Source organism: Cololabis saira, chromosome 24 (assembly GCF_033807715.1).
Source record: "Cololabis saira isolate AMF1-May2022 chromosome 24, fColSai1.1, whole genome shotgun sequence".
NCBI lineage: Eukaryota > Metazoa > Chordata > Actinopteri > Beloniformes > Belonidae > Cololabis > Cololabis saira.
In genome coordinates this window covers 4688465-4716233 of record NC_084610.1, presented here as the reverse complement: position 1 = coordinate 4716233, position 27769 = coordinate 4688465, and the positions used below count along the sequence as shown (strand labels likewise).

Sequence of the window (27769 nt, the reverse complement as noted above, 5' to 3'; positions counted from 1 at the left end):
GTTTTTTTTTTTTCTTCCATTTGGGCTGGCGCACTTTCATCTTAATGATCGCCTTTAATTTGTCTTTAGTGAGTGTGACCTGGCGTGTCACACAGTGCTCCGGCTCGGAGGCCAAATCCTCCTCATGTTACACTTTCATCTGAACCGAGTCTTACTATAAAACGCACACACACACACACACACAGAAGCAGCCTTGTGGCATGTTTTATTTATGAATGAAGAACCTGCGTGCTGCATTGTGTCCCTGATGTTTGCTTTAGCAGCGAGCCCCAGATCCGCTCCCGGCCCTTTGATTAGCCAAAAAGCTCCAACCGAGGCGGGGTGGGGGGATTTCTGCGTAATAAAGAGACTATTAAGTCCTGCAAACTGTACCCCAAACCCTGCATGGACACAAACACACACACACACGTACAGTTACAGAAGGCCGTCCTGCAGGAGCCGAGCGAGACTTGGGAGACAGACTTATGGCTCTACACACTGTACACATGCACTTAACCTGATAGAGGCAGCCTTTTATAGCAGACGGCACCGCAGGAACAACAAGAAGAGGCAGAGGGCTCTAATTAATTTAGAGTCCTTGGTGGATCTTGGAGGGCACCAGGGGGCTTCCAGTCTTCTAGTAATTCAGCCTGGATGAATACCATTACCATCTAATGTTGTCCAATTACGAAGACGAGCCTCATTCTGGACTCCGGTACAACTAATATGATTGTAGATCTAAAACAGCACCACAGACAGTTCAGTCCTATGGCCTTTCATCTATTTTATGACATGTTTGGTTTTGAAATCAACACCATCTCATTGCTTTTTTTAATCCTCAAGGAAGCCTCACGTGTTGGTGGCGATAAATTCATTTTTACCAAGATGGAAACCTTTTGTGTTGGCCAGGAAATAAAGAAAGCCTTGACAGTGACAGAGGTCAACTTTAATCCTGAAACAGCCAATTCGGGTTTCTTCAGATATACGATTCAGCAAGTCGCTGTAAAACCCTGCCTGGGCCATTTTATAGATTACTCTCGCCTTTTTCCATTTGCTTTTTTTTCTTTCCTTACCAGAGTATTGTTTGATGGAGCTGGCTCAGTCCTGCCTCCACTCTGGGTTTATTCCAGCAGCATGTTGCCCTCTAGAGGCCGACATCGGCATTACACCTCAGCAGTCAGTCAAGAAAGAGGATTATCTTCCTGAATGGTTGGATTAACTAAAATAAATGTTCTCACAGAGCGTCACCGAGCGTGTTTTCAACTCATCCCATCCCACTGTTGACTCTGAGATATCTTCCCATGGCATTTCTAAAGGGGGTGTAACTGCAGTGCAGCTCGTTACAGAATGTGCTTTCAATTAGCTGCAAGAAAACGGTGCTGCAAACAATAAACATTTCAACCAAGAAAAACTGGCCACATGAAGATATGGTGATGTTTGATTTAACGGCTTCTGGCCTCGTAAAATTGCTCAAATTATATATTGAAACAAAAGCAATAGAGAGCTTTTACTACAGCGTAGACTATAAATCCCGTGCTGTTATTGAGGCTGCTGGCAAGAGTGTGTGAGCAGACACACGGGGGTCGGCAGTTTATGCCCGGGGCGTTTGTGGCCTGCAAAAATCAAGATTGAGGCTACTGCAATTTTTGTGAAATAAATCCAGGCCAACTTGCAGAACAAAACCCTGCACGTCATGTGTTGGAGCAAATAAAAGAACCCTGGCTGCAATCAAAATTACTGACTTTTCAATTTTTTTATCTTCCATTAAAACCCTATTCTTCTCGGGGACTAGAAAACGTTTGCTGCTTTGTTTCTTTTTCTTTTTTCTTTTGCACCCTCGAAGAAAAAAAAGCCAAAGAGTCGTCGTTTTGTGCTTCTGTCTGGGGGAGGTACTTCTTTATGCCCCAGTTTGACTGGATTTACGGCATCCATTACCCCCCACCCCAACAAGAGGAGCCCCTTCGTGTGCAGAGAGGAGCCCCACATACTAACCATGACTTTTTATAGCCACAGCGAGAAGCAGAGCTGCTTTTAACGGTGACATGGGTTTAATATTCTGCCCCACTGCCTGTTATCGTCTGCCTTTGTGGCAGAAGTCGCAGTATAATGAATAATGGCCGTTTAGTGCTTGCAGTCAAGTTAATATCCAAGTTACAACACTTTCCAGTTGTCTTTTTATGCAAGTTGGTTTTATGGTGCACCTCTATGGATAAAGAAGCCTCGTGTTGTGGGGGATGTTTCCATCTATACCTCCTGTATTCTGGCTCCACCACTAGATGTCCTCATCGTGCTTGTCTGTGAAAAGCGACTTGGTGGTCTCACACTCCACAAGAGTGAGGATCGGGATGGAGAGGTGCATTTGTGAGTGAGGGAATCGACTCTGAAGCTCTACCGCCTCCGCGAGACCAGTAACGCCGATGAGGTCGCTGGTCTCTCGCTCCTTTGACTTCATTTGGAGAGTTACGGTCATGATTAATGTGTGTAATGTTTTGGGAGACCTATTGGGGGATATCCAGAACTTTTATGAGCTTGCGCGCTCGCCTTGAGTCAATGTCGTACCTCAAGGCCAAAGAAAACATATTCGGGAGCAGACATTGTTGGGTGTCTGGGTATCTCTGCCCTTGGTAGAAATCATCCCAGTTAAACCAATATTCTAAGAGGATGGAAGATCATTTCATTTGTTTAAAAGGGTCACATTTTATTTATTTATTTATTTATTTCCTGTGTTGAAGAGTTAATCTTAGGATGTTTGAACTGATTACCTGGTCGAAAACGTCCAATGTACAGGACTGTCTCAGAAAATTAGAATATTGTGATAAAGTTCTTTATTTTCTGTAATGCAATTAAAAAAACAAAAATGTCTTACATTCTGGATTCATTACAAATCAACTGAAATATTGCAAGCCTTTTATTATTTTAATATTGCTGATTATGGCTTACAGTTTAAGATTAAGATTCCCAGAATATTCTAATTTTTTGAGATAGGATATTTGAGTTTTCTTAAGCTGTAAGCAATGATCAGCAATATTAAAATAATAAAAGGCTTGCAATATTTCAGTTGATTTGTAATGAATCCAGAATGTATGACATTTTTGTTTTTGTAATTGCATTACAGAAAATCACAATATTCTAATTTTCTGAGACAGTCCTGTAGAACAGCCCTGTCACTTTGTTTAGGGCCACAACACTCTAGCCGTTCAGCTTTACAGACAGACGTTAAGCAGCGATACCGTTTCTGCCCTCATGATGGCGCGTAGATCTGCCGTGGTACAAGAGTGACTCTGTTCTAATGAATGGGGATGGTTGAGCGTGACATCTCAAGTCCGTCCATCTGTGGTATAAACTGAGACTGTGCTCAAACCACCAATGTCCTGACATTGCAGCTTACTTTACAGTCTTGTAAAGTCTCAACATTGTTTCGGATGAATATCAGCACCACGCGTGCTCTTATACCGCCGTTCTTTTCTTTCCTGCTGTTTCCACCCGGCTGTCCGTCTCTAATAGGACTGAATGACAAGTGACTGAGGCTGTCGATCTGCCCAGGGAAGCCATTAAGGGATTGTCTGAGGAGAGCAGCGTTGTCGACTGGTACTTGTGTGCTTTTAAAACATAACCAGTGTGAATCAATAGGGAAATAAGGTTTGATTTGTTGTTTCTCCACTCTCGCTGAGAGCCCCGAGGACTTGAGGGAGCTGCACACAGCTGCCGGTAGACTCAGGAAGGAGGGGCCAAGTCAAGAGTTATGGGTGGATGCAGGCAGTCGTGGAAAACTTTAAACCATGGGAATGGTGTTGGAGCATATATCCTTGAAGATATGCAAAGATGACGGAGCCCAGGAGAGGCCCGGCCTGACTTAACCCCTACTTGTAAAGAGGTTGGAGATGTGGCGGACGACCTTTCACTTATTTCTTTTGAATTGTTTTTTATTTCCGTTTGTTGTTCGGCTTGTAGTCAAAAGTAACTAACAAGGTTTCCAATGAATGGTTGGGGTTTTTTTGAAGGATAGACACTGTATTGCCAGGTTTGCCTGTTAAAAGAATGGCATTAAAGGATTCCTGTGGCATTGATTTGTGGTTCCAAGAGATTTTGATACTCGGGCGTTGAGACTCCATTCAGACCTGGTATTAAAATGCATTCAAGAAAAGTCTCATCCCTTGTAGCCAATGCTAATACAAGGTCTGAAAACAGTCCAATACAGATCCTGATCCGGTCTAGGGATCTAGGGAGAGATTTAGTTGTAATCTTAAATTCAGCCACTAGGTGTCACTAAATCCTGAGCACTGCTGCTGATTGATTGATTGATTGATTGATTGATTGATTGGTTGGATGATTGGTTGATTGGTTGATTGAATGGTTTATTTCGAACACATAAGGAAAAAAATATAAAATTTTTAAACAAATTCAAAACATACAGAAAAAAAGCAACAAAAACGTAATACAAACAGAGAAAAAAAAACAATGTCCGAAAAGGAGCAGCTAGAAGTAAAACTTATTTAACCCTGCCCCTTTGTTACCTCTATTATAAATTAAACATAACTATTAGTACTATTTCTATTGATGCCTCTGTTTTTTGCAATATCCCCTTTACTGCTGTAATCTGCAAATTTCCCCTTTGTGGGACTATTAAAGGATTTCTTATCTTATCTGATTTCTTATAATAAATAGCTGCTAATTTACCTATTAGGCTACAGATTTTCCAATTGGTTGTGCCTTTGCACCTAACCAGCTAACAAACACAATCTTTCCTTACCATAACTCCTCCTCAATCAAATAAGTTCCCAGAACTTCCTTTTAGTACCGTTTTTTAAATTGATTTATATTTGTACATTGCTTCAACCCATCACCCAACCCATTCCACAGATCCACTCCAACAAATTATTATTATTTTTTTTGTTTTCAGAAAACATCTCAGGTCTTAAAGGACAGTAAAAGTCCTGACTTTTCAATGATGGATCAGGGGTAGAGACTTCACAAGACTTCACACGAGTTTGCAAAAGAAGCATATTTTTTTTGCTTCAAATACTATTATACAGTCTTGTATTTTCAGCTAATATTCCTGGAAAAGTTTGACAGTTTGATTGTTGATCCCTCCAATTTTCTGCATGGCAAAGCAAAGCGCTTTGTCATAAACAGTCAGCAGCGGAGATCCCGGGCTTGATGGAATAACTGCGAGGCTAAAACAATAATCGTCTATTATTTGCTTAGTCAGCTGAAACTTACAACCTCGCTGGTAGGAGCCTTTCTGCAACTTTGTCAAAATAAATAAACAGGCCTGTTGTGCTAAATTTTGGATCTCAGATGAGGATCATTTACACTTGGTTTTTTTTTGAGTCAGTAGCCAAAGCGGTTAGAAAAACTGGAATACAATTAAAGAGTAAAAAAATACTTTCATTTTGTGATTTTTCTCTGAAGGGGAGAAAAAGATCAAATAAAACTTTGTTCTTCAGAGGTGTTGCAAGGTTAACTCGCACCAAACGGAGCCTCAGTTCATTAAAAATGCAGTGTAAAAGCCTCACATGGCTATTAATGTACATCTATGGTGGTTCTGTAAGTTATTGAGCTTCAGTTTAGCAATTTAGTTGGAAAAGAATTGAACCAACTGCCTCTTTCTGTTCTGGTCTCGCTCTGTGATTAAAAGCAAATCAATGGCTGGATCACACAAGGTCATATTTACTCATAAATAAGATCATTGCAAAGTTACCGAGCAACAGCGTGACAAAGTTAAATGAAACATGCAGAGGATGATTAATAGAAAAGAAGCCAAGCAGCTAAACTTTGAAGAGATGCTGTTTGACATTTAGTGGGTGCTTTGTCGCAGAGGCAGAATGAGGTGGAACTTGCACAAACTACCACAAGCAAACCCAATTTGCCAGCGAAAATGTCTTTATTGTATGTCTTTACACGCACAGTGTGTAAAAAGATGTCCGCCGAGCCTTTTATCACAGATGTTTTGGCCATCACGGCGCTGAAACATCCTGTTTTCACTTACCTGTCTCAGAGGAGGGTCAGGGATCACGCCTGGTCCACAGAACACGACATGTTCACGGCCATAAATATGGCAGGGGGACTCAAGGATAATCGTTTTTTAGCTGTCCGGCTGCATGCTGCTGAGACGTAACCATTCCTACTCGTGTTTCTGTGTCCCCGCAGCGAGAAAAGTTGATCCACGAGCTAGAGGAAGAGCGACGCCTGCGACTGGAGAGCGAGAAGCGTCTCCGGGAGGTGACCGAGGAGTCCGAGCTGGGACGAGCGCAGATGGTTTCGCTGCAGCAGCAGTTCTCCAGGTACAAACACCTGCGCTGGATCTGACCGTATGGAAGGCCCTCGTTAACTTGTTACATTGTGTGTTGTGAGATGTCTTGATGATCAGGGTTGTTGAAAATGACCCAGGTAATGGGTCCACAGGAGGCCGGCCCCATGTATCTTCCTCAGGTTTTGTCGTGAGCAAAGACCAGACACCAAATGCTCACCAAACTTCCCCTAGGATCACTTTAAGGGTGCACTTGTTATCCCTAATCTGAGCGAGGTTCCTTCAGGACTCCATCGTTGTTTTTTTTTTTTTTTTTTTTTTTTATGACCAACTTTTTATTGATTTTCAAAATAATTTTAGCCCATGCGAGGTAGGATAACAATGAAAGAAAAAAAATATTTCAAAAAATATTCAAGAAGAGCATCAACATTTCAAACATATACTTGTAACAGTATAAAATTTATCAAAAGAGGATGCTCAGCAAGTATAATGTGCACTGAATCCACCCCGATATGACTGCACTGATCTCCCCGCCCTCACCCACCCTCCTCCTTTCTTGTCTTGACAAAATACATTCAAGCTTTATCAGACTTAACTTAAATACTACATGAAAGACAATCCTTATATGAAAAAACAAAACAAGCATCAACAAAAAATAGAAAAAAAAAATACACATTACAATTACATCTAACTCATTTTTATAAAAGAGAACGTGCTTCCTGCACCGCCTTAGATAAGGCATCTACAGTTTCTTTTGCTGCGCCGCGTAATCGCACAATTGATAGTTCCAAAGACAGTACATCCAAAAATAATGGAAACCAGTGACATATATTCAAAACATTTGGAGTTTTCCATCTCATGACTAGAATTTTCTTAGCTGCTGTTAGTCCACGAAATAATATTTTCTTCTCAATTCTATCTAGAGTGATAGAAGAGTCATCGTTTAACAGTATAATATTAGGAAGACAAGGTATATGAAGGTCAACTATCGCAGATAACTTATCTACAACTTGCCGCCAAAAGGAGTTAACACCTGGACATTCCCACATCATATGGATGTACTAATTACATTCAAAGAACATAAAGAACAGACTGGCCTTGTGGTTACCGTAGATGACCATTTAGTAGCCCGGGCGTTTAATATGCTAAATCCACTTGGACCCCAGGCGTTTATAAGAACCAGGCGGGTATTTGCACCAGGCTACAATTTATTTTTGCAATGAGCAGCACCAGACCATTACTTACAAAGAACATATGAGATCACCATAGTACCACTGGAACTAAAATTGTACACACTGTACACAACACAACACCTCACGACGAGCTCCCGATCACGAATCGTGAGGTTGCAAGAAAATCAAGCGTGTTTGAAATCCTGGTCGCTCCTCGTGAAGGAATCACAGTTGAAGCAGCTGCGACCCGATTGGACTCATCCTTTCACAGAGAGCATGCACAATCTCTGATGTCACGTCAAAAACTATTATTTGTAGTTTAAGTGTTGCAAATTCACATTACAAATCATGTTTTAATAGCAAAAAAAAGACCGCATTTCCACGTACGGTGCGTGTCGCCGCGTACCCTACGCCGTAGGCTCTGCGTTGGTGTAACGTGGAACCATAAATCAGCCTTACGGCGTACCATATGCCGTAGGCTCTGCGTTGGTGTAACGCGGAACCATAAATCGGCCTTCAGTGTGTGCGCTGTCTGCTGAACTCTTTTTTCTCTTCTCACTTTGCTGGGACGCCGGGTTCCTCCGCCGAGACACAACGTACGCGTTCTTTGTTGTGTCTAAAAATGATTCGCAGGTCACACACCATCAGAAACGGTACAGATATTTTGGGATTTTAATATATAAAAAAATAAAATTATAAATAATAAAGAATCCCCATAACCTTTGATCGGGTGGGCAGGACGCACGTTTGTCTGTGTAACGGCGACACACGGAGCTGATCAGAGCAGTATGAACGATACTGTACACAATACAATGCAAATACAGTGTTATTACCAGGTTATTACCGGTAGTCGCCCGGGCGTTTAATTGAACCGGCGTTTATTATGCCAAATGGGCTCGGACCCCCGGCGGCTATTAGAGCACAGGCGCGTATTTGCGCGCGGGCGACTATTTGGTCATCTACGGTATTCATTATTCATCATTATGTATTTTGAATTGCATTTTGTCCTGCGACTCACCTCAGCAGGTTCTAATAGCACATAAAAACTCCTGGATTACTGGGGAACTCAACTCATTGCTTCTCCACATCAAAAGGACTCAGTATTTGATTATTTGGGGAGTTAGTTTAGGTTTTTTTGGGTCTTGTCCCATTGGAAGGGGACCTTTTTTGCAGACCAACGACTTACTGAGATTATAGAGCTCTCCTCAAGCTCATGCCCTGCAACCCAGTCCCAGATCAACACATGGGCCAGCAGTTCTGTGTGTAGATGAAGCTTTTACATGGTAACCTTCCCCCCTTTTTTTTCTGCCACTAAAGTGGAAACCATCAAAGTCTTCCACAAACCATCTGCAAGGAATTGTAATCAGCAGAGAAACATGCCTGATCACTCAGTAATGGTTTTGTTTTATTTCCACCCCTACGAGTCACTTAGCTTTTAAAAGCCGCTCGAGCATCTGCACCATCAAGGACGATCTTTTGAGTTGTGTTAAAGCCTTGTAATTTAAGTCTGTTGGATGTTTTACAAAGCAGAGGCCTAAACGTTTTCTGTAATTTCCAGAACCTGCGACTCTTTTGTGCTTTTGATTTATACTGTTTTAGTAACAATCAGACACGATGCAGCAGTGTTGGACAGCTAGTGTCCTTTTTGATATTTGTTTTCTATATTTCTGAACACATATGACTTCAAAGGAAATAATGAAAACCCACTTAAAGAAAAAGTATGCTCTACAGATTATGACAAAATCTGATCATCATGATGAGCAATGAGGCCAAAATAGACGTTTTCAGAGAGGAAAAATCTGAATTCCAGGTTATGAACTTCAACACATAAATATTAAATATAAATATTTTTTTTAACAAAATCTAAAGCAAAATCTCAGGACTTTTGCAAATCTTTTAGATCTGTTGTTTTTACTCAAATATGACCTTTCAGTCCTAAAGGAACATAAACAGAAGCAAGTTAAAGAAATTAGACACATATATGCTGTAAATGGTATAGTTATATTAAAGTTTGGTCTTAATTAACACTTGGCATTAAAATTAAAATGACATTTTTCATCAACGGCATTAAGTTTACACGAAGGAACACTCTTCGTTCCAGCATCTGAATCTCCTATCAGTGAAGCATGGTGGTGGTGGCGTCATGGTGTGTCTGGTTGAATCTGAGCTGCAACAGCTTTACGTCATTGATGGAGTGATAACTTTTCATAAATATAAAAAGAAAATCAAAAGAAGCATCTTTTTCTGAGACATCACAACAGATTCATATACTTGAGGTAAATTATTTTCTTTTTCTTTATATAGTTGTGTAAAGATGTAAGCTTTTCCAATCAGGTGTATGCAAGAATCAAGAAAAGCCAGCTTCAACCTTCAAAATCTCATCCCGGCTTCCTCTCTTTCCTTATTTTATTGTCCTTGCCACTTCCTCAGACGACTTTAATGATTTCCCTCTTGAAAACGTGACCTCGTCATCAACAGAGATCAGCCGATTCATTACTTGTGCTTCGGAAAAGAGAACTTATAAGCCAGCGAGTGCTGTAACGGTGCTCCTCTCATAACTTTGGTAACCTCTGCTTCATGAGCTTGTCCTTCACTGCACAGCTGCTCAAGTGTGACAGCAAATCAAGAGTTGGAGCCGGGTTGATGCCATAATTAGGCGATAGGCATTCAGTGCTTTACTTATGCAGGATTTCACATTGACTGCTTATCTTCTCATTAAGTTGGTGGAGAAAATCCCATACGTTTTAATGGTCCCAGTGTTATAGTAAAGATGAGGGCAGAGTCCCCATCAGGGGGGGAAGGAATGAAATATTTAAGAGCCGTTACAAAGATTTATCACGTATTTAAAAGTTTCCATCGATGCCTCTGAATGGTGCTACCCGCAGCACATTTAGTTTACGGTTCGGGGCGGGGGGCCGCTGGATGCAGCTGAACGTTTCATGCTTTTCTGAGGAGTCCTGTTGCAGTTTTTGACAGGAGTGATGATATTTTCAGCTCATTTTCTAGTTTTTTTCTTGTCAGGGGAAGGCCATACGAGATGCAGCTAACGATATCATCAGTTATGAGCTGTTTCCAGTTTGTCCAGCCTTTCTGACGTAGGTGCATAAATCATTGCAGAATCCTGCGTAAAACTGTCTGAACCAGTTTTTTTTTTTAATATCCAAGGTAGTTGGCTGCACCTGTCTACATCTTGCTGTTGGGTTTAGTCGGTGGTCCTACTGTCTGACTTTCCAAAGTGATGACAAGGAAATGCAATGATGTCAGTGCGTACAGTGCACTCCTTCCCAGGAGAGGGACTCTAGAGATGACGCAGAGTCGATGTGTTGAAGCCAGGGCAAGAAAAAGTGCAGCAATTCCATTTGGAGGGGGGTGTACAAAGCTTATCCCTGATTGGGTTCTCCGCAGGTCTCCGGGAGACTGATGAATCTGTTGGGCATGGAAGGGGTGGCCCAGATGAATGGGTCTCATTGAGCGTCCGACAGCTACTAAAGCGAGAATGAAGTTCAGTGATATAGATAGAAATTTCATTTTCTCATCAGAGAGAAGGTTCTCAGCGGTTCTTGCACACCGTGACTTGGCCCTTCTCTGCCCCTCTCTGCAGCAAACGCTAGCCTACAATTGACTTTGAGTGACAGGATTATCTCAAGCTGAGCGTGAGTGCATAAACTCAGCCCCGTAGCTGTCAGACATGGCCAAACTTTTCATTATCTCTTGACCTTTGGGCCACGCTTGGCACTCACAGCAACATCACAACCCAGTTTGTGAAGTTTGGGACACATGTGACCCCTGTCGAGTATTAGGCGAGAACCTCTGGTGTTTGGGTGTCATGGGTCCGTGTACTTCGCGGCCATCCGTTTTTTGTCTTGAAATGACAAAATAAAAATAGAGAAATAATCCAAAATAATCCGTTTCCCATCTTTTGTTTTGATAATAAAAGACGGAAAACGGGTTGTTATCCATCATCCGTTATCCGTTATCCGATTTCATTGATGTGTTTGAAAATCGAAATTGGGAATTAAAACAGCGAGTGGAAAACTCTTTTCTCTATTTCCTATTCGTTTCCAAGGATACTGAAAACAAGGATTGGACAAATGGGGGGACTGCACATGCGCAGTAATAAATGAAGAAAGTTGTTTCTGGTTCTTTTGTTCATCAGATTGAAAATTAACAGTTTTAGATTTTTTTAATGTTGAAACAGAAAATAAATCAAATATGAAACCTGGGAGTGAAACATGAGTTTAATCTGTAATCTGTCTTCACTCCGTCATGAAACTGCAGTGATGTTGTGACAGTCCGTTCAGCTGCAACGTCCAAAAAAAAGCAGCGTCCAATCAATAACATAAACTGAACTCTAACATACCCCCCCCCCATTGGAAACGAATAGGAAATAGAGAAAAGAGTTTTCCACTCGCTGTTTGTCCAAAAACGGATGGCCGCGAAGTACACGGACCGTCATGGTTACGTTTGATTTTTGTAAACTTAATGCACATTAAAGCACGATTGGTGTTTTTTCGTTTCCAAAGGAAACATGAGCGGCTCCCTCTCTATTGGTTGTGGAGACGCAGGATCCGCTTCCTCCTCCACACCGGCAGCCTAACAGGATTTCAGCCTCTGCTTCTGTCAACATCCTTAATCTTTGTTTAAGCGATGCTGAGGGCTTATCAGAATGAACTAGTGCGTATCGTTCACTGCTACCTGGCCCCTCACTGGATTAACATGCTTACATAGTAGCCAGTAATCTGCGGCGTCCGGCCCTCCTGGCAGATGGGACATCAGTGTGGTCACTTTAATTAGCAATTTTACAAGCCAGTAAACTGAAAAGGGAGGTGAAAAAGATAGCTCAGGTCCTGGGATGCTTACCGACAACTGTCTTCCCATGAACCTTTGCCCCACTCGTGCCTCCTGCTGTTTCAGTTATCAGCTTTAGCGTACACCGGCCACAGACATGCGCATGCACTGCTTTACATGCACGTCGTCCAGCGGGCGCTGGAGTCTCCGTCCGGTGTACTCTGGGAGACCCTCGTTCTTATCTCCTCATTGATTTAACCGTGTTATTTGTCATGCATTAGGGGAATAGAAACCTTAGTTCATCAATGTGTCTTTCCAGATAACACCCGCAAATCATGTTAAGTGGACGTCCAATCTTTTAAATAGACCCCGGATCTGTTTGACCCCAGGCAGCAATTGATTTGCGTATTGCTAATTAATTGGAGTTTGGCTTTGAATCATGACCGTTGGAGGGATGGGAGGGAATTCAGGCCCGGCCCGTTTCAGCAGTAAAAGCTCGGCAAACGCTGCGGCAAAAAGATGTCAAATTAGTGGGGTTTATGTTTCAAATCTGTTCAACGAATTAAAGTCTAATTTATACTTTAGCAACAAGGGTTCTTTCTAAGCTCCTTGTGAGATGGAGAGACGTGACGAAACAGCGGAAGTCACACAAAACCGTTTTTATGTGCGTTTCTAACACTTAAGACGGGAACTCTGAACTTTTCATCTGAAAGTTGTCGTACCATAACCAAACGGGGACTTAGTTTCAAACAAAAGTGTTCACATTGCATCCAGTAGTGCTGGCACACAAACACCCTCCCCCCAAGCAGTTACTGTTGCGGGTCACATGTCCAGCCCCTCCTGACTTTGGTCAACCCCCCAAGGCTTCCCCACCACTTGCAGGGCCTGCTGTCGTTAAACTGCAGCGGATTAGTGGGCGCCTCAGCAGCCTCCTCGGCCCACCCTGGACGTCCCACAACTCTGAGATTTAAGAGCCGGGACAGCAGAGACCGCTGGAGAGGGAAGATGGGGACCCGGCGGCAAACCTCAGCAAGTGAGGGCAGCAAATGAACTGTGACCACAAAAATAGAAACCATTAGGGGCTTTTTGGATGCCTTTCCTGCAAGGACACTTGGAGGCCTTGTCCGCATTGAGGATGACCAGCGGTGAGCAGACGAGCACGTGGAGGCCAGCGGGGGCCCCGTGTCTGGCTTAAAGATGAGAGAGGCAGTTTTAAGGTAATGAGCAGAGCTGCAGCTTCACTTTATTAATCCAAAGGGCCAACTTCTTTAAGTCTTTGTTGTCATTTCCACTCTATGTTGTTCTTCTTTTTATGCATACCCATTTAAAGACCCTATTACAGTCTTTCCTGCACTTGTTGTTGATATAGTTCACCTTCAAAAATTCAAACGGGCAAAACCCTTACGGAGAGATTGGTATATAGATGCTCGTGGAGGAATTTCTGATGGATACCAATGCTCTTTTTTTTGTGTGGCAAGCCATCCGAGGTAAAACAGTTTTCTCAAGTTAATTGGGAATAAATAACTCTTCAGCCGTGTGCCCATCGTCAAAACCAGAGGTGTCAGCAGCAGACGTGTTGCTCCTCTCTTTGAATCATTCCCGTTTTGAAAGGGCGCTTTTCATGACAGGATACGGGAGACTTGCACCAGGACTAACGGCAGCAGACGATGTCGGGCCATCAAGGGATTTATAGATCCGCTATGCTTTCTGTGCATTACTCATTATGTGAGAACCGACGTGTGCACGTATGGAAGTCAGGCACCGATGATGTAAACAGGCAGGAATTGCTTTTCAAGTCTGGACATGTTGTTTGGACGGTCACGCTCAGGCTGATCCCTCCATGGTCCGCAGAGTAAAGTTTCAGAGCTGTGTACTGTACGCATTCATGTGCTACTCTCATTACCATTCCATCGGACTGCACAGCTGGACCAGCGCAGGCGAACGCCCTGCGAGAGGAAGCCGTTTTCAGATCAATGCCCTCTGGTCTAATCAGTGGAGCATCCAGCCATGCCTGACCCAAGTGTTTTCATTTGGCGCATACAGAATGCCCCCCTCTGCATGCCTTTGCGGCTGCAAGATTTGCCCGGATGAATCAAGCCCCTGTTCGAGACGACACATCTGGGGTCATTAAGAGGATGGAGGGGGGGGTTACTCTTTTGAAGTTACTTCCTTATGGAGGCGAGGGCTGTTAAATAGATAATAGGTGTCTGGACTATTTTGAGAGCACCTCATTTTTAAGGGATTTATTGGCTCATTTCAGTCCTGCTTTTTAACTTCCAAATCCAACCTGGGAATTATGTATGATTAAACTTAATTTGGGTTATTCTCCTCTATCACTTGCACTAAATTACCAGCCCTTAAAAGAGCTGTGGTTTCCACCCTCCAGTCCAACACTGCTCTCATTCGCCGAGCACCTACTCTGACTTTGTGTGTCCAACCCCTTTCTTGCTACGAATTGTGTCAGACAATCGCAAATGCATGCATACAGCCGTCCCGCCAGCATCCGCCTTGGATTAAATGCACCAGTTATGATGCTTGTAGGCAGTCGAAAGAGGTCAGATTACAAGCTTGTGCAAAAGTAGGGCATCCATCCTCGCATCAGGGCAGCTTGCTTGTTTTATCTGGCTCGTGGAGCTGGTGCTCGCAGATTTGTAGCCTAAAGCTAAACAGCCTGTAACTGACCCAATACTTGCTGTATAGATTTGGATGTCTGACAGCTGCTGACAGTGACACATATACGCACCAGCTGCTGTTATATAAGCTAATTACGGAGGATCTGTATGTTCTGCTTCACCTTTAATCAGTTTTATCACACACAAAAATGAATAGCGACGACCATTTGTCAGGTATCTAGCTGACATTTGTGTGCCGGGCCCCAGATGGGTTTGTTTGCTGGTTTCGTCTTGGCCTCACATAAATTGCCTGGGTTCGTTTATGGTGTTTTGGCCCCATTTGTGCCCATTTGTGCCCATTTGTACCCATTCACACCCATTCACCAGAGCAGGAGTACAATCCCAAATGGGGGCTGTTTTTTTCTGCCCTTTTAAATCTCAGGGAGGCCCTTATTCCATTGTTGACAGGGTCAATAATGCTCCTGAGTACATTCCTGGCAGTTCTCAGATCATTTTAACCAAATTCCCTGGTAATACATACAGTACAGTGTGAGGGAGGAAGTATTATGTATACTCTAGCTTTGTTTGAATATGCATAAAAGAAGTCCAGGAAACAGCTCTGACATGTTTTTACATGTTTTTAACTTTCATTTGGTGTTAGTGTTCAAGCAGGTGTGTGAGGTTGGATTAGTCACTTTGAAAAATCTATTATGGCTTAAACTACCATCATTTGGCCTCTAAAATATCCCATCAGAATGCATCTGGTATCCTAGCTTGGTTTGTCCAACTTTTGCTGTCTGGCACTTGGATATTGAATGTTTTTGCTCTTGTTGGTTTCATCGTCTCCATCATATTTGGGTCTTGAGTTCCAGTCCTACTATAGAAATACTCTGATACCAAGATTTAGGGATCCATCAGGGGAATGGGCATGAGGCGAAGATGGAAAAAGTGCACTCGCAAACTCTGGAGTTGGCTTTTTATGAATGGCAGTGATTCCCAGTCGTCAACACACCACTGCAATAATGGGCAAACCTGTAGAATTCATGGTCTTGGATGATCAGCCACTGTTGGACATTGAAAATCTCAGTTTCTGCTGCCGAACTGAACATTTGGAGCCACAGTGTTGTTAGAGACCTGCCATCCCAGAAAAGAATGAACGATTCTCTGGTGATAATGATCAAGGTCAATTAAAAAGATATATTTTCTTTAAATTAAATTTACTATTAAGACTGCTATCAGACATGTTCACTGTCGGCAAAAGCCCAGATACTGGAATCTGTACCCGAAAGGGAGAAAATAGACTTGTAACATCTCAGGAAGAGGACCATATTGTCCAGGGAGATGTTCTTACATTGAAGCTAATATCTTTCCAGCACCAGCTCGTTTCAGCTCTACTTGTCTCGGTTAGGTTTCACCAATCCCACAATCTGGTTCCCCATCTTGACCGGGTCAGAGGTTCCCAACTGACCCAGCTTATAGACCGTGAGGCTCCTGCTGTCGTCGGGACGGAGGTTTCTCACTGGGGTGCCTGTATCTCTGTCTCTGTCCCACATGTGGAACACACATGGCCCAAACTCATTGACAAGATGCATCCAGAGGCTCCGGGGAGATGCTCTCGAGGACCAAAGGCTTCCTCGCTGGCTTCCTTTGGCCAGAGGTGAACATGTGGGACACCAGACGTGAATTTGCACTCTAAATCCTTCCAAATGCAGAGAAACCGCTGGAGGGATGAGTAAAGGATCTAAATCTGGTTGCCTCCATATGTCGCTTTTTAATTTACATTCGAAAAACTAGACCTTAATTGCACTCAGAGAGCCTGGCGCTTCTGATAAAACCAGTTGGTGGTGATTCTAGGAAGAATCTAGCTGTATTTGATGTAGTTTTAATGAATTTCCAATATTTCAAAGGCATTTAAAACAAAATAGTTGATTTAATTGTGATTCTATAAAACCCTCTAAGATTCAAGAAGCATACTGGGGAACAAAAAGCACTCTGTCACAACAGCTGGTGAACAATTTTGGGATGAAATATGACTGTGGAAGCATCCTACAGGCCGTTGCCTCTAGAGCTCTTGCATGTGTGTCTTGTTGTCAAGGTTAAAGGTCACGGGCGAGAGTCAGCAGTCACGAGGGCTTGGACCTTTGTAATGCTACTCCGTTGCAACATGCATGACGGATGTGCATGACTTTTTACAGCTGTAAAATGGACCAAACCTCTCGGCGAAAGCCGCCGGTTCGCTCTCACGGTTTGTTCCGCTCATTCATTTAGGTCACGTCTAAGAAAGGGTCTCCTTGCATGTTTTCTGCAAAACAGCTCTAAGAGGATAAGAGTGGCTTAGCGTTGGGTTAAGCTAGGCAATCACCCGGTGGGCGTGCATAAGTGATTTGCTGGAAGGGAGTTTGAGAAGAATGGAATATTTCTGGGCTAAAACAGACAGTTTTGCAGCAGCTTGTTGAGGTTAGATAAGGCGATTGAGGCTGTAGATGAAGTGGTCACGCGAGGGGCCCTCAATGGCCTCGATTCCGTCTCACAACCAGGGCGATTGTTCTCCATATCACTTGGCCAGCTTTGGGATATTGCAATTGTCCACCAGTCAAATCTGATTAGGGGGTTTCGGTCAACCTGAGCCTCTGACAGCAGTGGCAAAGTGAAAGTGTTACCAGAGGAAGGTAAAGAGATGACGAAGTGTTTGGCATGTTGAAGCATCCTCCACGTGTTCTGGATTCTGAAGGTTTGGTGGGATAAATTCAAAATTTATCAATAAAAATTCAGCTCATATGCCGCTGCCAGTGAATGTCGGCACTAGGAATGGGCGATATTTTACCGTTCACGATATACCGTCAAAATAATTCCCCATGGTAAGAATTTATCATCTCACGGTAAAAACGATAAATTCCCGTTGATGACGTTTTTGTGTAACAAACATGCCGGAAGGCGGATCTGAGAGCGAGGAGCTCGTTGTTAAACGAGGCTCCAGCTCCGTTATCTGGAACTGGTTTGGATTTAAAAAGAGTGACGAGGATCAAACATCATCTATTATATGCGTCTACAAAAAAAGTGAGTGCAAAGGATGGCTTTTATGTATTTGTCCTGTTTCTTTATTTATCAGGTTGTATCTTTTTTCTACTTGATTTTATAAGCTAAGAAAACTTGAAGGGCAATGGTACTTTTGCTGTTTGCACTGTTATCCCACTGTTTAAGCCATACAGTTTGAATAAATGTTGAATCTGTTCTTACATTTCAAACTTGTTTCATTCAGTTTTGCAGTACAGGTGTACTAATTTAATTGTTTTTTATTAATTTCATTTAGTTGGTGTAGTTTAGTAGCATTTAGTATTCTTTTAGAGCAGTGTTTTGGGGGCTCCAAAGACTGAATGTGGTGATAGATTTATAGTTACAAAGGTGGAGTTGAATTGTTTTTTTTTTTATCGTCATTTTTATCGTTATCGGGATAAATGCCAAAAATTATCGTGATACATTTTTTTAGTCCATACCCCCCATCCCTAGTCGGCACCCAAATTGGTCTGAGCTGCGGGACGTGAAAACATTCCTGACTAAAACTGAACAAGCATCTACAATCTGTGGGATTTTCACAAGTGACACATTTGGATAGGGGACATCTGTGATGTCCTGCAGAGATCTGTGATCACGGAGCGAGTACCCCGGCGTGCAGCCTCCTCCTCGGCTTCCCTCACATGGAAAGTGCCGATTTTAGCAGAGTCAAAGCCTCTTAATCACCAGTGAAGACCCACACAGCTCCGTGCACATACACACACAGGCTGACAAAACATGGGGATTCCTGTCCTTAGTTGAGCCTCGTCCACGATCGCCCATCCCCGATTCCCGTCTGATCCAAGACTTCCGGCCTGCTTGCCTCCCAGCAGGGACCCTTCTCCTTCATAATTGATGATAATGATAATTGATAATTGATGATAAACTTAGCTGGAAATCACATATAGATAGTGTAAAATCAAAAATGTCTAAAACCCTAGCAATATTAAATAAAACAAATTATTTTTTCTGTCAAAGAGCACAGTTTTTGATGTATAACTCACTCATAGTTCCATACATACATGACTTATTGTGTGGAGGTATGGGGTAACACCTATAAAACAAATACAAACCCTATTTTCCTGTTACAGAAAAAAGCGTTAAGGATAATTAATAGATCTGACTATTATAAACCAACAAATAATCTTTTTATTAAATATAATACTTTACAATTCCATGATATAGCAGAGCAGAAAACTGTTTTATTTGCCTTTAAAGACCAGCAGAAACTGCTACCAAACTGCATTCAGGACCTGTTCCAAATAAAACAAACCCATTATGACCTGAAGGGGAAACTCATGTTTGAGACGACGACAGCAAGAACTAATATTAAAAAGAGATGGACATCAATTAAGGCTAGAGAAATTTGGAATAGTTGTGATAACAACCTAAAAATGTGTAGTTCTATCTTCAAGTTTAAGGAAATGTTTAAAGAAAATATTGTAAATAAATATAAAACACTATAACTATAAAGTATATTATCAAAAACATTCTAGAATGGGAAACGTCAATTTTATATTTTGTCTTACTTATTTTTGTCTTCTTTATGTATTGTTTGTTTCCACGGAGTAATGCTAATGTCTCATATTTAAGCTGATCATAAGATAAAAAGTGTAGGCACTACAAGCTCCGGCTTCAGCTACACCTTTTCGGCAAAAGAAATGTTTTTTTTTTTTACCTTTTCATATTGTTTTGTAAAAAAGTGTGTACAAGCCGAAATAAAGATTCTACTACTACTACTACTACTCCTTCAGAGAGGGCTTAGCATGGGACATATGGGAAGGTCTTTGCTTGCCAGGTCACCGTCTTCGCCCGGTGGCAGGGAATGACCCGCTGGTGGAGGCAGCAAGTAGGAAATGAGAACGGGGAGATCTGCCGTCAGGCGGACTCGTGAACTCGACCACGCTGTCTGCCCATCGAGTGAAAACGCACTCAGGCTTATATGATGACCGCGTGGCCTATTTTAGCCCACAGACCCACATTTCAGCAGTCGCGTCTAGGTCACTTGAGCGTGCCGGCTGTGCCGTCGCAGGTCTCTGCATATGGAGCTCAGGGACGTCTGTGCGGTGTTTCGGGCTCTTTTCAGGAAAAATGGTGGAGTTAAAAGTGGGCAAAAACTCAAGATGGGGTAAGTTTTGTGTCACTTTGTCAGCTTGTCAGAGAAGTTTTGGAGTTCTCTGATCAAGTCGCAGGTCTTTGAGGGAATTTGTCTTGAAGAAAAGAAGTAGTTGTGTTTGAAGTCTGGATGTCATCAGCTGAGGGGGAAAGAAGGAGGTGGCAGGCAGAGCTAACAGATGACACTTAAACTCTCGCTGCCCCGGCGCGTTTCGGTGATGCATCGCTCTGTTCACCTTCGTGGACGGCCGTCACACGAGCGCTCCCAACGCCTCCATCCATGTGTTTTTGTGTGTCTGTGAGGAAGAAGGAAAAAAAAAGAAAGAGGGGGTGTGTTTTCCCGAAGATCATCAGACCTCATGGCCGAAAATTGATTGGAGCCTTAATTGCGTTTCCTGGACTGCTGACGAACGTTTGAAATTCAGCTCGTGTGGCTCAGGGGTCAAAGGAGTCAGAATTGGCTTACGCCTCCACAAGCCCCCCTCTTTTTCTTTTTTTCTCAAAGGCACCCACTCATTCGTCCTTTCTGTGCTCTCTCCTTCCCTGAGTGATGCATTCAATAGGTCGCTGGCAAGCACTTCGAGATTAATCACTATCACGCTGAGCAAGACGGACTTTTCTTCATGTTAAGTAATGCTCTGTCATCTGAGAATTATATTCTATCCATCATAAGCATTTAGTACACCGTCGTACATGTAAATAAGTGTGAGGTGGCTGAAATTTCAGTAATGACAAATTACACTCTTTATTTTATTGGGTATTCAGTTGGGAGCCTGTTCAGTGCTGTGCTTTTGAAACGCATGCTGGTATGAAATGCGATAAATTAATAGCTTGTTGTGCTTCACAATAGCAGTTAATCCCCTTTAAATCATATTAGATGTGTTTTTACATGCATCGTTTAGCACCATCACTCATCGATACGGCTCAACATGTAAACAAAAGTCACTTCATAGGTACTTTATTACTACTATTTGCATATTTAAAGTTTATGTGCAATAAAAAAACGAATTTTCTTCTTTTAATTAAGCACGTTGGCCCTTTTTAATTAATAAAAAACTGTTGACTACTGTAATTTATCTAGATAAAAATGATCAAATCAATTTAATGAAGTCTGGTTCAAGTTGGTTCGCTTCAGTCCAATTAATTTCAGTTCAGTTTTAACTTGTTTTGATTTACTTCTAATAATCTGTCCAGTCCATTTAATTTCAATTCAGTTTCAATCAGTTCAACACAGTAGAGGTCAATGATTGGCTTAATTTAGTTTACTTTAAATCAGTTCATTTCTATTCAGTTCATTTTTATTTGGCTGAATTTGATTCAGTTAACTTCCATTTCATTCGTATGGGACTAAATCAACTAAAGACACCTCAAGCTACTTTACATAGAAGGCAAACAAGATCAGCATAATCCAGTTTTATTCTAACTAAGTCCATTTTGTTTTAATTCATTTATAATCTGATTATTTTCAGCTGAGTTCAAATTCAAAATTTCTAATAATGTGCCAGTTGACCAAAATAAATCAATCAGATCCTCAGTTCTGTGCACATCTTGAGCGAGCATGAGGAAGAAAAATGTTTCTGGAGATGAAACAAATATGTTTGGACTTCTGCGCCGCTTTGCCTCCCTTACATTTCCAGTTACTCCGTTTGTGTTTTATCGATGTTTGTGTTAGATAGTTGAAGCTCTCGTTCCTTGGAGCGATGGGTTTCTGAATTGATCGTGATTTTTGTATTCTGCTCACTGTTAAAGGACAAGTCATGAAGGAGGAAGGGAAAGGAAAATACAGGGCTGGCTAAGCCAAACTTCAGACTGAGCCAATTACTTAGCTTAAACATATAATTGTCATACTGAACTAAAAATGAAGTAATTATTATCTTAAGTTTGACACGTTTCTCAAAACGCATCTCAGTTTTGTACCCTTTCCAATTTGTCTGGATTTATATACATTTAAGGCACAAAAAGCAGGTTTTCCAACAGTGGGAGGAAACCAGAGAAAACGGGTGTAGACCCGGGCAGAACGAGGGAACTCATCGCAGAGCAGTATCTGAACGGAGAACCCTCTAGAACAGCCTTTCTCAACCTTTTTTCAGTCATGACACCTTTCAAAAGTGAATAAAATCTCACGGCACCCCAGAGTAAAATATAATTAAAAACGCACTGAATCGCTCTGACTGTAAATGCATATGTCCCTTCATTTTATATCAATAACTTGAACACGATAACTGCACCAGAGTAGGCCTAAGTTTCTTTTCGCACGGTGGCGATCCGCACAACGAGCCGTACCCTCCGGCGTAGGCTCTGTGTTGCAGTCAGACGACACCACAAGGTGCCGCGACACCCCGGTTGAGAAAGGCTGCTCTAGAAACCCCGTTCCTGCCTTCAGAAAGAGCAGACTCTGCCCAGCTTGATGGATCACATCTGGAGCATTCTAAAAAATGAGGCGCACAGGAACACCGCGGCCCCCCAAAACAGCAGCGAGGTGTCCCGTTCACCCCCGTCCTCTTCCTTTTGCAGTAAGGATGAAGTTTGTTGCAGGTTTAGTCGTTTCCAGCCGTAAATGTTCCGTCACTTCATTTTACAAGAATTGCTTCTCCGGCTTATTGGGTGTTCACATTTTCATTCATGTGGAAGTCTAGTTTTGACTCTTCTGACACTCTCTTCATTCAAGTTTAATTTTAAAAGCCTCAGTCTTTGCATGTATCATGCATCTGTCTCACATTACTCCTGCTGGGAATTTCTAGCTTAATTTCAGTAAAATGGATCATCAAAATATGAAGTTCCTGTGACTCCTGTGGTTGATGGTGACCGAGCCGTGGTTATCTTGTCCTATCAGGAGTACCTGACCCGGGACAGGCTCTCTGTACTTAACGCTGCATACGTTCACGTCCTCTTTGCTCTGTAAGGTTGTCCTGGTTAGGGCCGGCGTTTAGAGCAGGACCAATCAGCTCCCAGCGCTGCTTGCCTCTTTGACTGTTCAGTCAGCAGCTACCGGCCTGATTACCGCCGGCTTTATGGCTCAGCCGGGACAGATGGCGTCCACGCAGCAGCGTCCTGCCCTTCCCCGTCCTCTTTTTCACCCACCACCGCACATGCAGGGTCCATAACAAAGCTCTTACCAAACGTTCAACTGCCTGCAGGACTTTCAGCTCCACAGACAATATTAACATCGTTCGCAGCTAAACTGCTGCTTAAAATAACAAAAATGCCCGTCTTTGAATTCAGTAATAATCTTTAAATAAAGGGATGGCGTGTTGTGTTTTGGTAAGTTAAATTTCCTGTCGCTCGTAGGCAGTTCTGGGTGTCCTTGTCCAGATCAAGATAAACTACACTAACCGGCTCCTAATGGGTCAGACGTGCGATTCCAGCAGCACAGAAACTTACAGCTGAGAGCAGAATGTTATCACGTTGTTGCATCTCTTTTCCATTTTTTTTCCATTTCTTTTCCTGTATTTGGTTTAAATTTGTTCAAAGCATCCCAAATATCTGCAGGGGAGTTTTTCATCTAGAATTGAACAAATGTTGCAGTACAATACAAAGTTAAAGTTATTTTTTGTTTTATCTGGCAACTACTGGTTGTTATTAGACAATTTGACCTTGATGCCTGGAATATGAAATAATACACAGAAAATTGTATATATATTTTGATTCCAGAGGTTTATAATATATTGAAATCAAAAATACTATTCTATTTGTCTTCAATAATTTTCTAATTAATATTTTTTTGTATGTCTACAAATCGTTTTTCAAATTCGTGTCACTTTCAGCGACATTCGTAGATTGATTCAGTGAGCATGAACAGAAAATCATGCAAACCCAAAACAGCTTGACCATAAATTGTACTAACCCTAACTTCTTTAAATTTACTCTTTAGTTATTGAGAAAGATGAGGAAAAAATCTTAAGTCCCATAATTAAATCCATAAATCAAGTTTTTCTTCCATTAAGAAAGTTGCCCAATCAGTCAGCAAATGTTGTTCTTCAACATTAGATGTGTTTTTCTGCAGAATAAAATACACATTCAAACCGAAAATGAGTGTAAATGAGTTAGTAAAGATTTTTGCATGATTTATGGACTTTTTCATGGGCTTGACAAGCAATACAAGGCATTCTGTCACATCCATAAGTCTGTGAGTCATGAGCTCTGGACCAGAGGGACAAGGTGGGGATAATACTCGCTGATGCAGACACTGTGTGACATGGTGAATCCTACTCCAAAAATTAGCATTTACACTTTTTTTTTAATCCAACTTTGTCCTGTGAGTCCTTTTTTGTTGAATTCACTATGAAATGAACCACAAAATGATTAAGAATTGGAGGAGAGCGTCCTGCCACTGGAGACTTTCCTGCCTGACAGTGTTTAGGCGCTTCTTTCTGCCTTTTTGCATCCCACCATGCAATCTTTGACGCCTCTTTGCATGCACTTAGCATCATTTGCAGCTGATTGTTTCGAGCAGACCAGGCCACGAAGCTCAAGGTTACTCGCTCGGCCGTGATTTTCCTTAATTTAAGCCATCAGCTGACAGGTATGGAGTGGGCTCACACCTACAAAATACCATACAGTGAGTCAGAAAGTGGCGAACAGAGCAGAAGGTGGGATTCAGTCCAGAAAATAAAACTCATCCATCTTGGGTCTCTGCCACTGATTCAGCCGCCTTCTCGTGTGTTTGTGTGGGCAAGCTTACAGAAAATAATGGGGAGAAAAAAGGAATCACAACTGAGGGATGCAATGATCCATTTCAGACCGCAAACATGTTGGAGTGTTTGAATACAGATCCCATTTCAGATGATTTCAGCGAGACCTTTGGGTTTCGCTCAACTCTTTGAAGCTGCCTGCAGCTCCTGCATCACTTGGTTTCAGTCATTTAAACAGAAAATAACCCGAGGTTCTCTGTCAGCTTTGTCAGGTTCTCTGCATTAGAGATTTCAAACGAGACACGTTTTACTATGTTGTTCATCTGAGGCTGTAATTTGCATAATACCCAGTGGCTACAGGTGTAAATGTTTCTCTGAAAGGTGCAAAACGTCGACCACCTGGTAGGGATGGACTAAAAAATGTATCACGATAGTTTCTGGCATTTATCCTGATAACGATAAGAATGACGATAAAAAAAAATACCAATTCAACTCCATCTTTTTAACTATAAATCTATCTCGCTCTCAGATCTGCCATGTTTGTTACACAAAAACGTCATCAATGGGAATTTATCCTTTTTTCTTTCTTTCTTTCTTTCTTTCTTTCTTTCTTTCTTTCTTTCTTTCTTTCTTTCTTTCTTTCTTTCATGCTCATTTCTTTCTTTCTTTCTTTCTTTCAGGCTCATTTCCTCCTTCCTTCCTTCCTTCTTCCTTCCTTCCTTCCTGCTTCCTTCCTTCCTTCCTTCCTTCCTTCCTTCCTTCCTTCCTTCCTTCACGTACGTTGTGCATCGATTTAACGTAGAAACATAACTCAGCTTTACACAAAAACGTCATCAACAGGAATTTATCGTTTTTACCGCAAGATGACAAATTCTTACCGTGGGGAATTTTTTTGACGGTTTATCGTGAACGGTAAAATATCACCCATTCCTACCACCTGGACCTTGAGTGCTCTGAAATGATGCTACGTGTGTTCTGTGTGCAGGATGGAAGAGACGGTGCGGTCGCTGCTGCAGAACCAGGGCGTCCTGGAGCAAACCGCTGTGGACACAGTGGACATCATGAAGGCCTACAAGGTGAATCATCTGCCAGTCATCCCAGAGCCTAAAAAGTTGTTTATCCTCCTTGTAGCTGGAGGCATCTCTGTTTACATCTCACATTTTTCAGCTCAGACTTGCAACGGGCGCTGAATTGAAGCTCGACTGAGCCAAGGTGAACGCGTTCGCTGCTGACCGAGTCACATGAGTGAAATAGCTGCTGGGATTGAGCAGGGAAGCAGAAAAGAATCACTAATGCCCTGTATATGCTCAGAAACACCTCCGGGCTTCAAAATATGGAGCTTTAAATTGCAGCTTCAACTTCACAGCAAACACAGGAAAGAAACAGCGAATCAAATATTCCAATGTCTGCAAATAAATACGAGTACAACGCTCTAGGATTATATATCATGTACATTGTGAATTCCTCTGAATGGAGGACAAGGAAACGGTATTAAAATTGTGCTATTTTGCTGCACAAGATTGATCTATTCAGTAACACATCAGATAAACCTTCACTCTAGCAATCCGACTGAGGATGGTTATTATCCTCTTCCCCTCTGCTGTATAACCAAACCACGTCTACGCAGCGATGTTCTGCTGCTGCAGCTGTATTCTGTGTATTCAGCAGACAAACTCAATAACTTGAAAGGGCAGCATGAGGGACAAGGTTCCCTCCCTTCTCCCACTGCACTCCCTCTCTGAGGACATTATTACCGAGCCCTTTAACGCTGCCTGGCGCGCAGGCTCCTCGAGCAAACCAGACTTTCCCAGCGAACCTGCAAACAAAAGAAAATAATAAAGCCGTGACCATAAAGTATTGCCCTAGACGCAATTGTCTGATGGAATCGAGCAAGATTGAAAAACTAATATACGTTTGGACGTGAATGGATCTCGCGGAACACTAAGTGCTGTGAAGGATTCTTATTAGGAGGGAGGAGCAGCTCTTTCTGAGCTGTATTTGGATGCATAAAGGCTGAGCTGCAACATCCGTCACAGCTGCCGTCTCCACGTTTCTCTAGCACATTAAGCAAGGATTTCTTCAGGTTTGACACATCTGTCAAATCCTAGTTTAGGATGAGGAATATAAGGCACATACAGTGACGTATGACACTGTGTGACATTTAAAAGTCTCACTTTATACATCAACAATAGCTACAGTAAAAAATGTTTGAGAAGGCAGCTAAAACATCTGTGTGCTTAATTTAGTCTAAATCATTTGAGTGTCTAAACTTCTGTACGGTTCGGTTGCTGTCCTCGTCGTTCTGATGTTGATTCATCAGCCGGCCAATTATTGTTTGCGTTAGCCGTAGAAAAAGCTCTGTCGGTTGATATTATGCAGATGTCCTTTAGCAGGGGCCTGATGTAAAGCCAGTTAGACTGGAGGTGTAGTCGGCCTGACATTCCCACCGTTCAGTTCCAGCGGTGAATCCGGCAGCATCCACTGACTTGGCAAACCCCCATTGCATACCACTTGGCGGCATCTTCAAGACCGCTGATAGCAAATCCAATCAGTACCCAGTCGTTGCCATCCTCAAACCAGGAGGTTTTGGGGACAGCACTGAAACACCAAATCCAAGTTTTCAACTTGTCTCAAGCCTGAAAAAATTGTTTTTGGGGATAATCTTAATGGGGATTCCTCATGTCTAAAGTCCCATAAATCTGATAAGGAACCCCATGAGTGGGAACCTGCCTTAGATGTACAGGACTGTCTCAGAAAATTAGAATATTGTGATAAAGTTCTTTATTTTTTTGTAATGCAATAAAAAAAAACAAAAATGTCATACATTCTGGATTCATTACAAATCAACTGAAATATTGCAAGCCTTGTATTATTTTAATATTACTGATTATGGCTTACAGTTTAAGATTAAGATTCCCAGAATATTCTAATTTTTTGAGATAAGATATTTGAGTTTTCTTAAGCTGTAAACCATGATCAGCAATATTAAAATAATAAAAGGCTTGCAATATTTCAGTTGATTTGTGATGAATCCAGATTGTATGACATTTTTGTTTTTATAATTGCCTTACAGAAAATCACAATATTCTAATTTTCTGAGACAGTCCTGTACATATAATAAACCACACAAAGAATAAAATGACTTTGTAAGAAGAAGCCAGTATTCAGTGC

The 27769-nt window shown here is 42.1% G+C and overlaps 1 protein-coding gene across 5 annotated transcripts in view; it reads left to right on the top strand.

Annotated features, from left to right (window-relative positions):
- The window catches only part of LOC133425368 (nck-associated protein 5-like), a 204052-nt gene that overhangs the window by 126733 nt on the left and 49550 nt on the right, over positions 1-27769 (top strand). For 4 of the 5 annotated variants that reach the window (XM_061716190.1, XM_061716193.1, XM_061716191.1 and 1 more), the window contains 2 exons: positions 6130-6263; positions 25584-25674. In XM_061716190.1, the coding sequence (XP_061572174.1) occupies positions 6130-6263; positions 25584-25674 (225 nt within the window). Of the gene's footprint in view, positions 1-6129; positions 6264-13194; positions 13407-25583; positions 25675-27769 lie in introns of those variants that run through there. The other variant, XM_061716195.1, reaches the window with a different exon arrangement.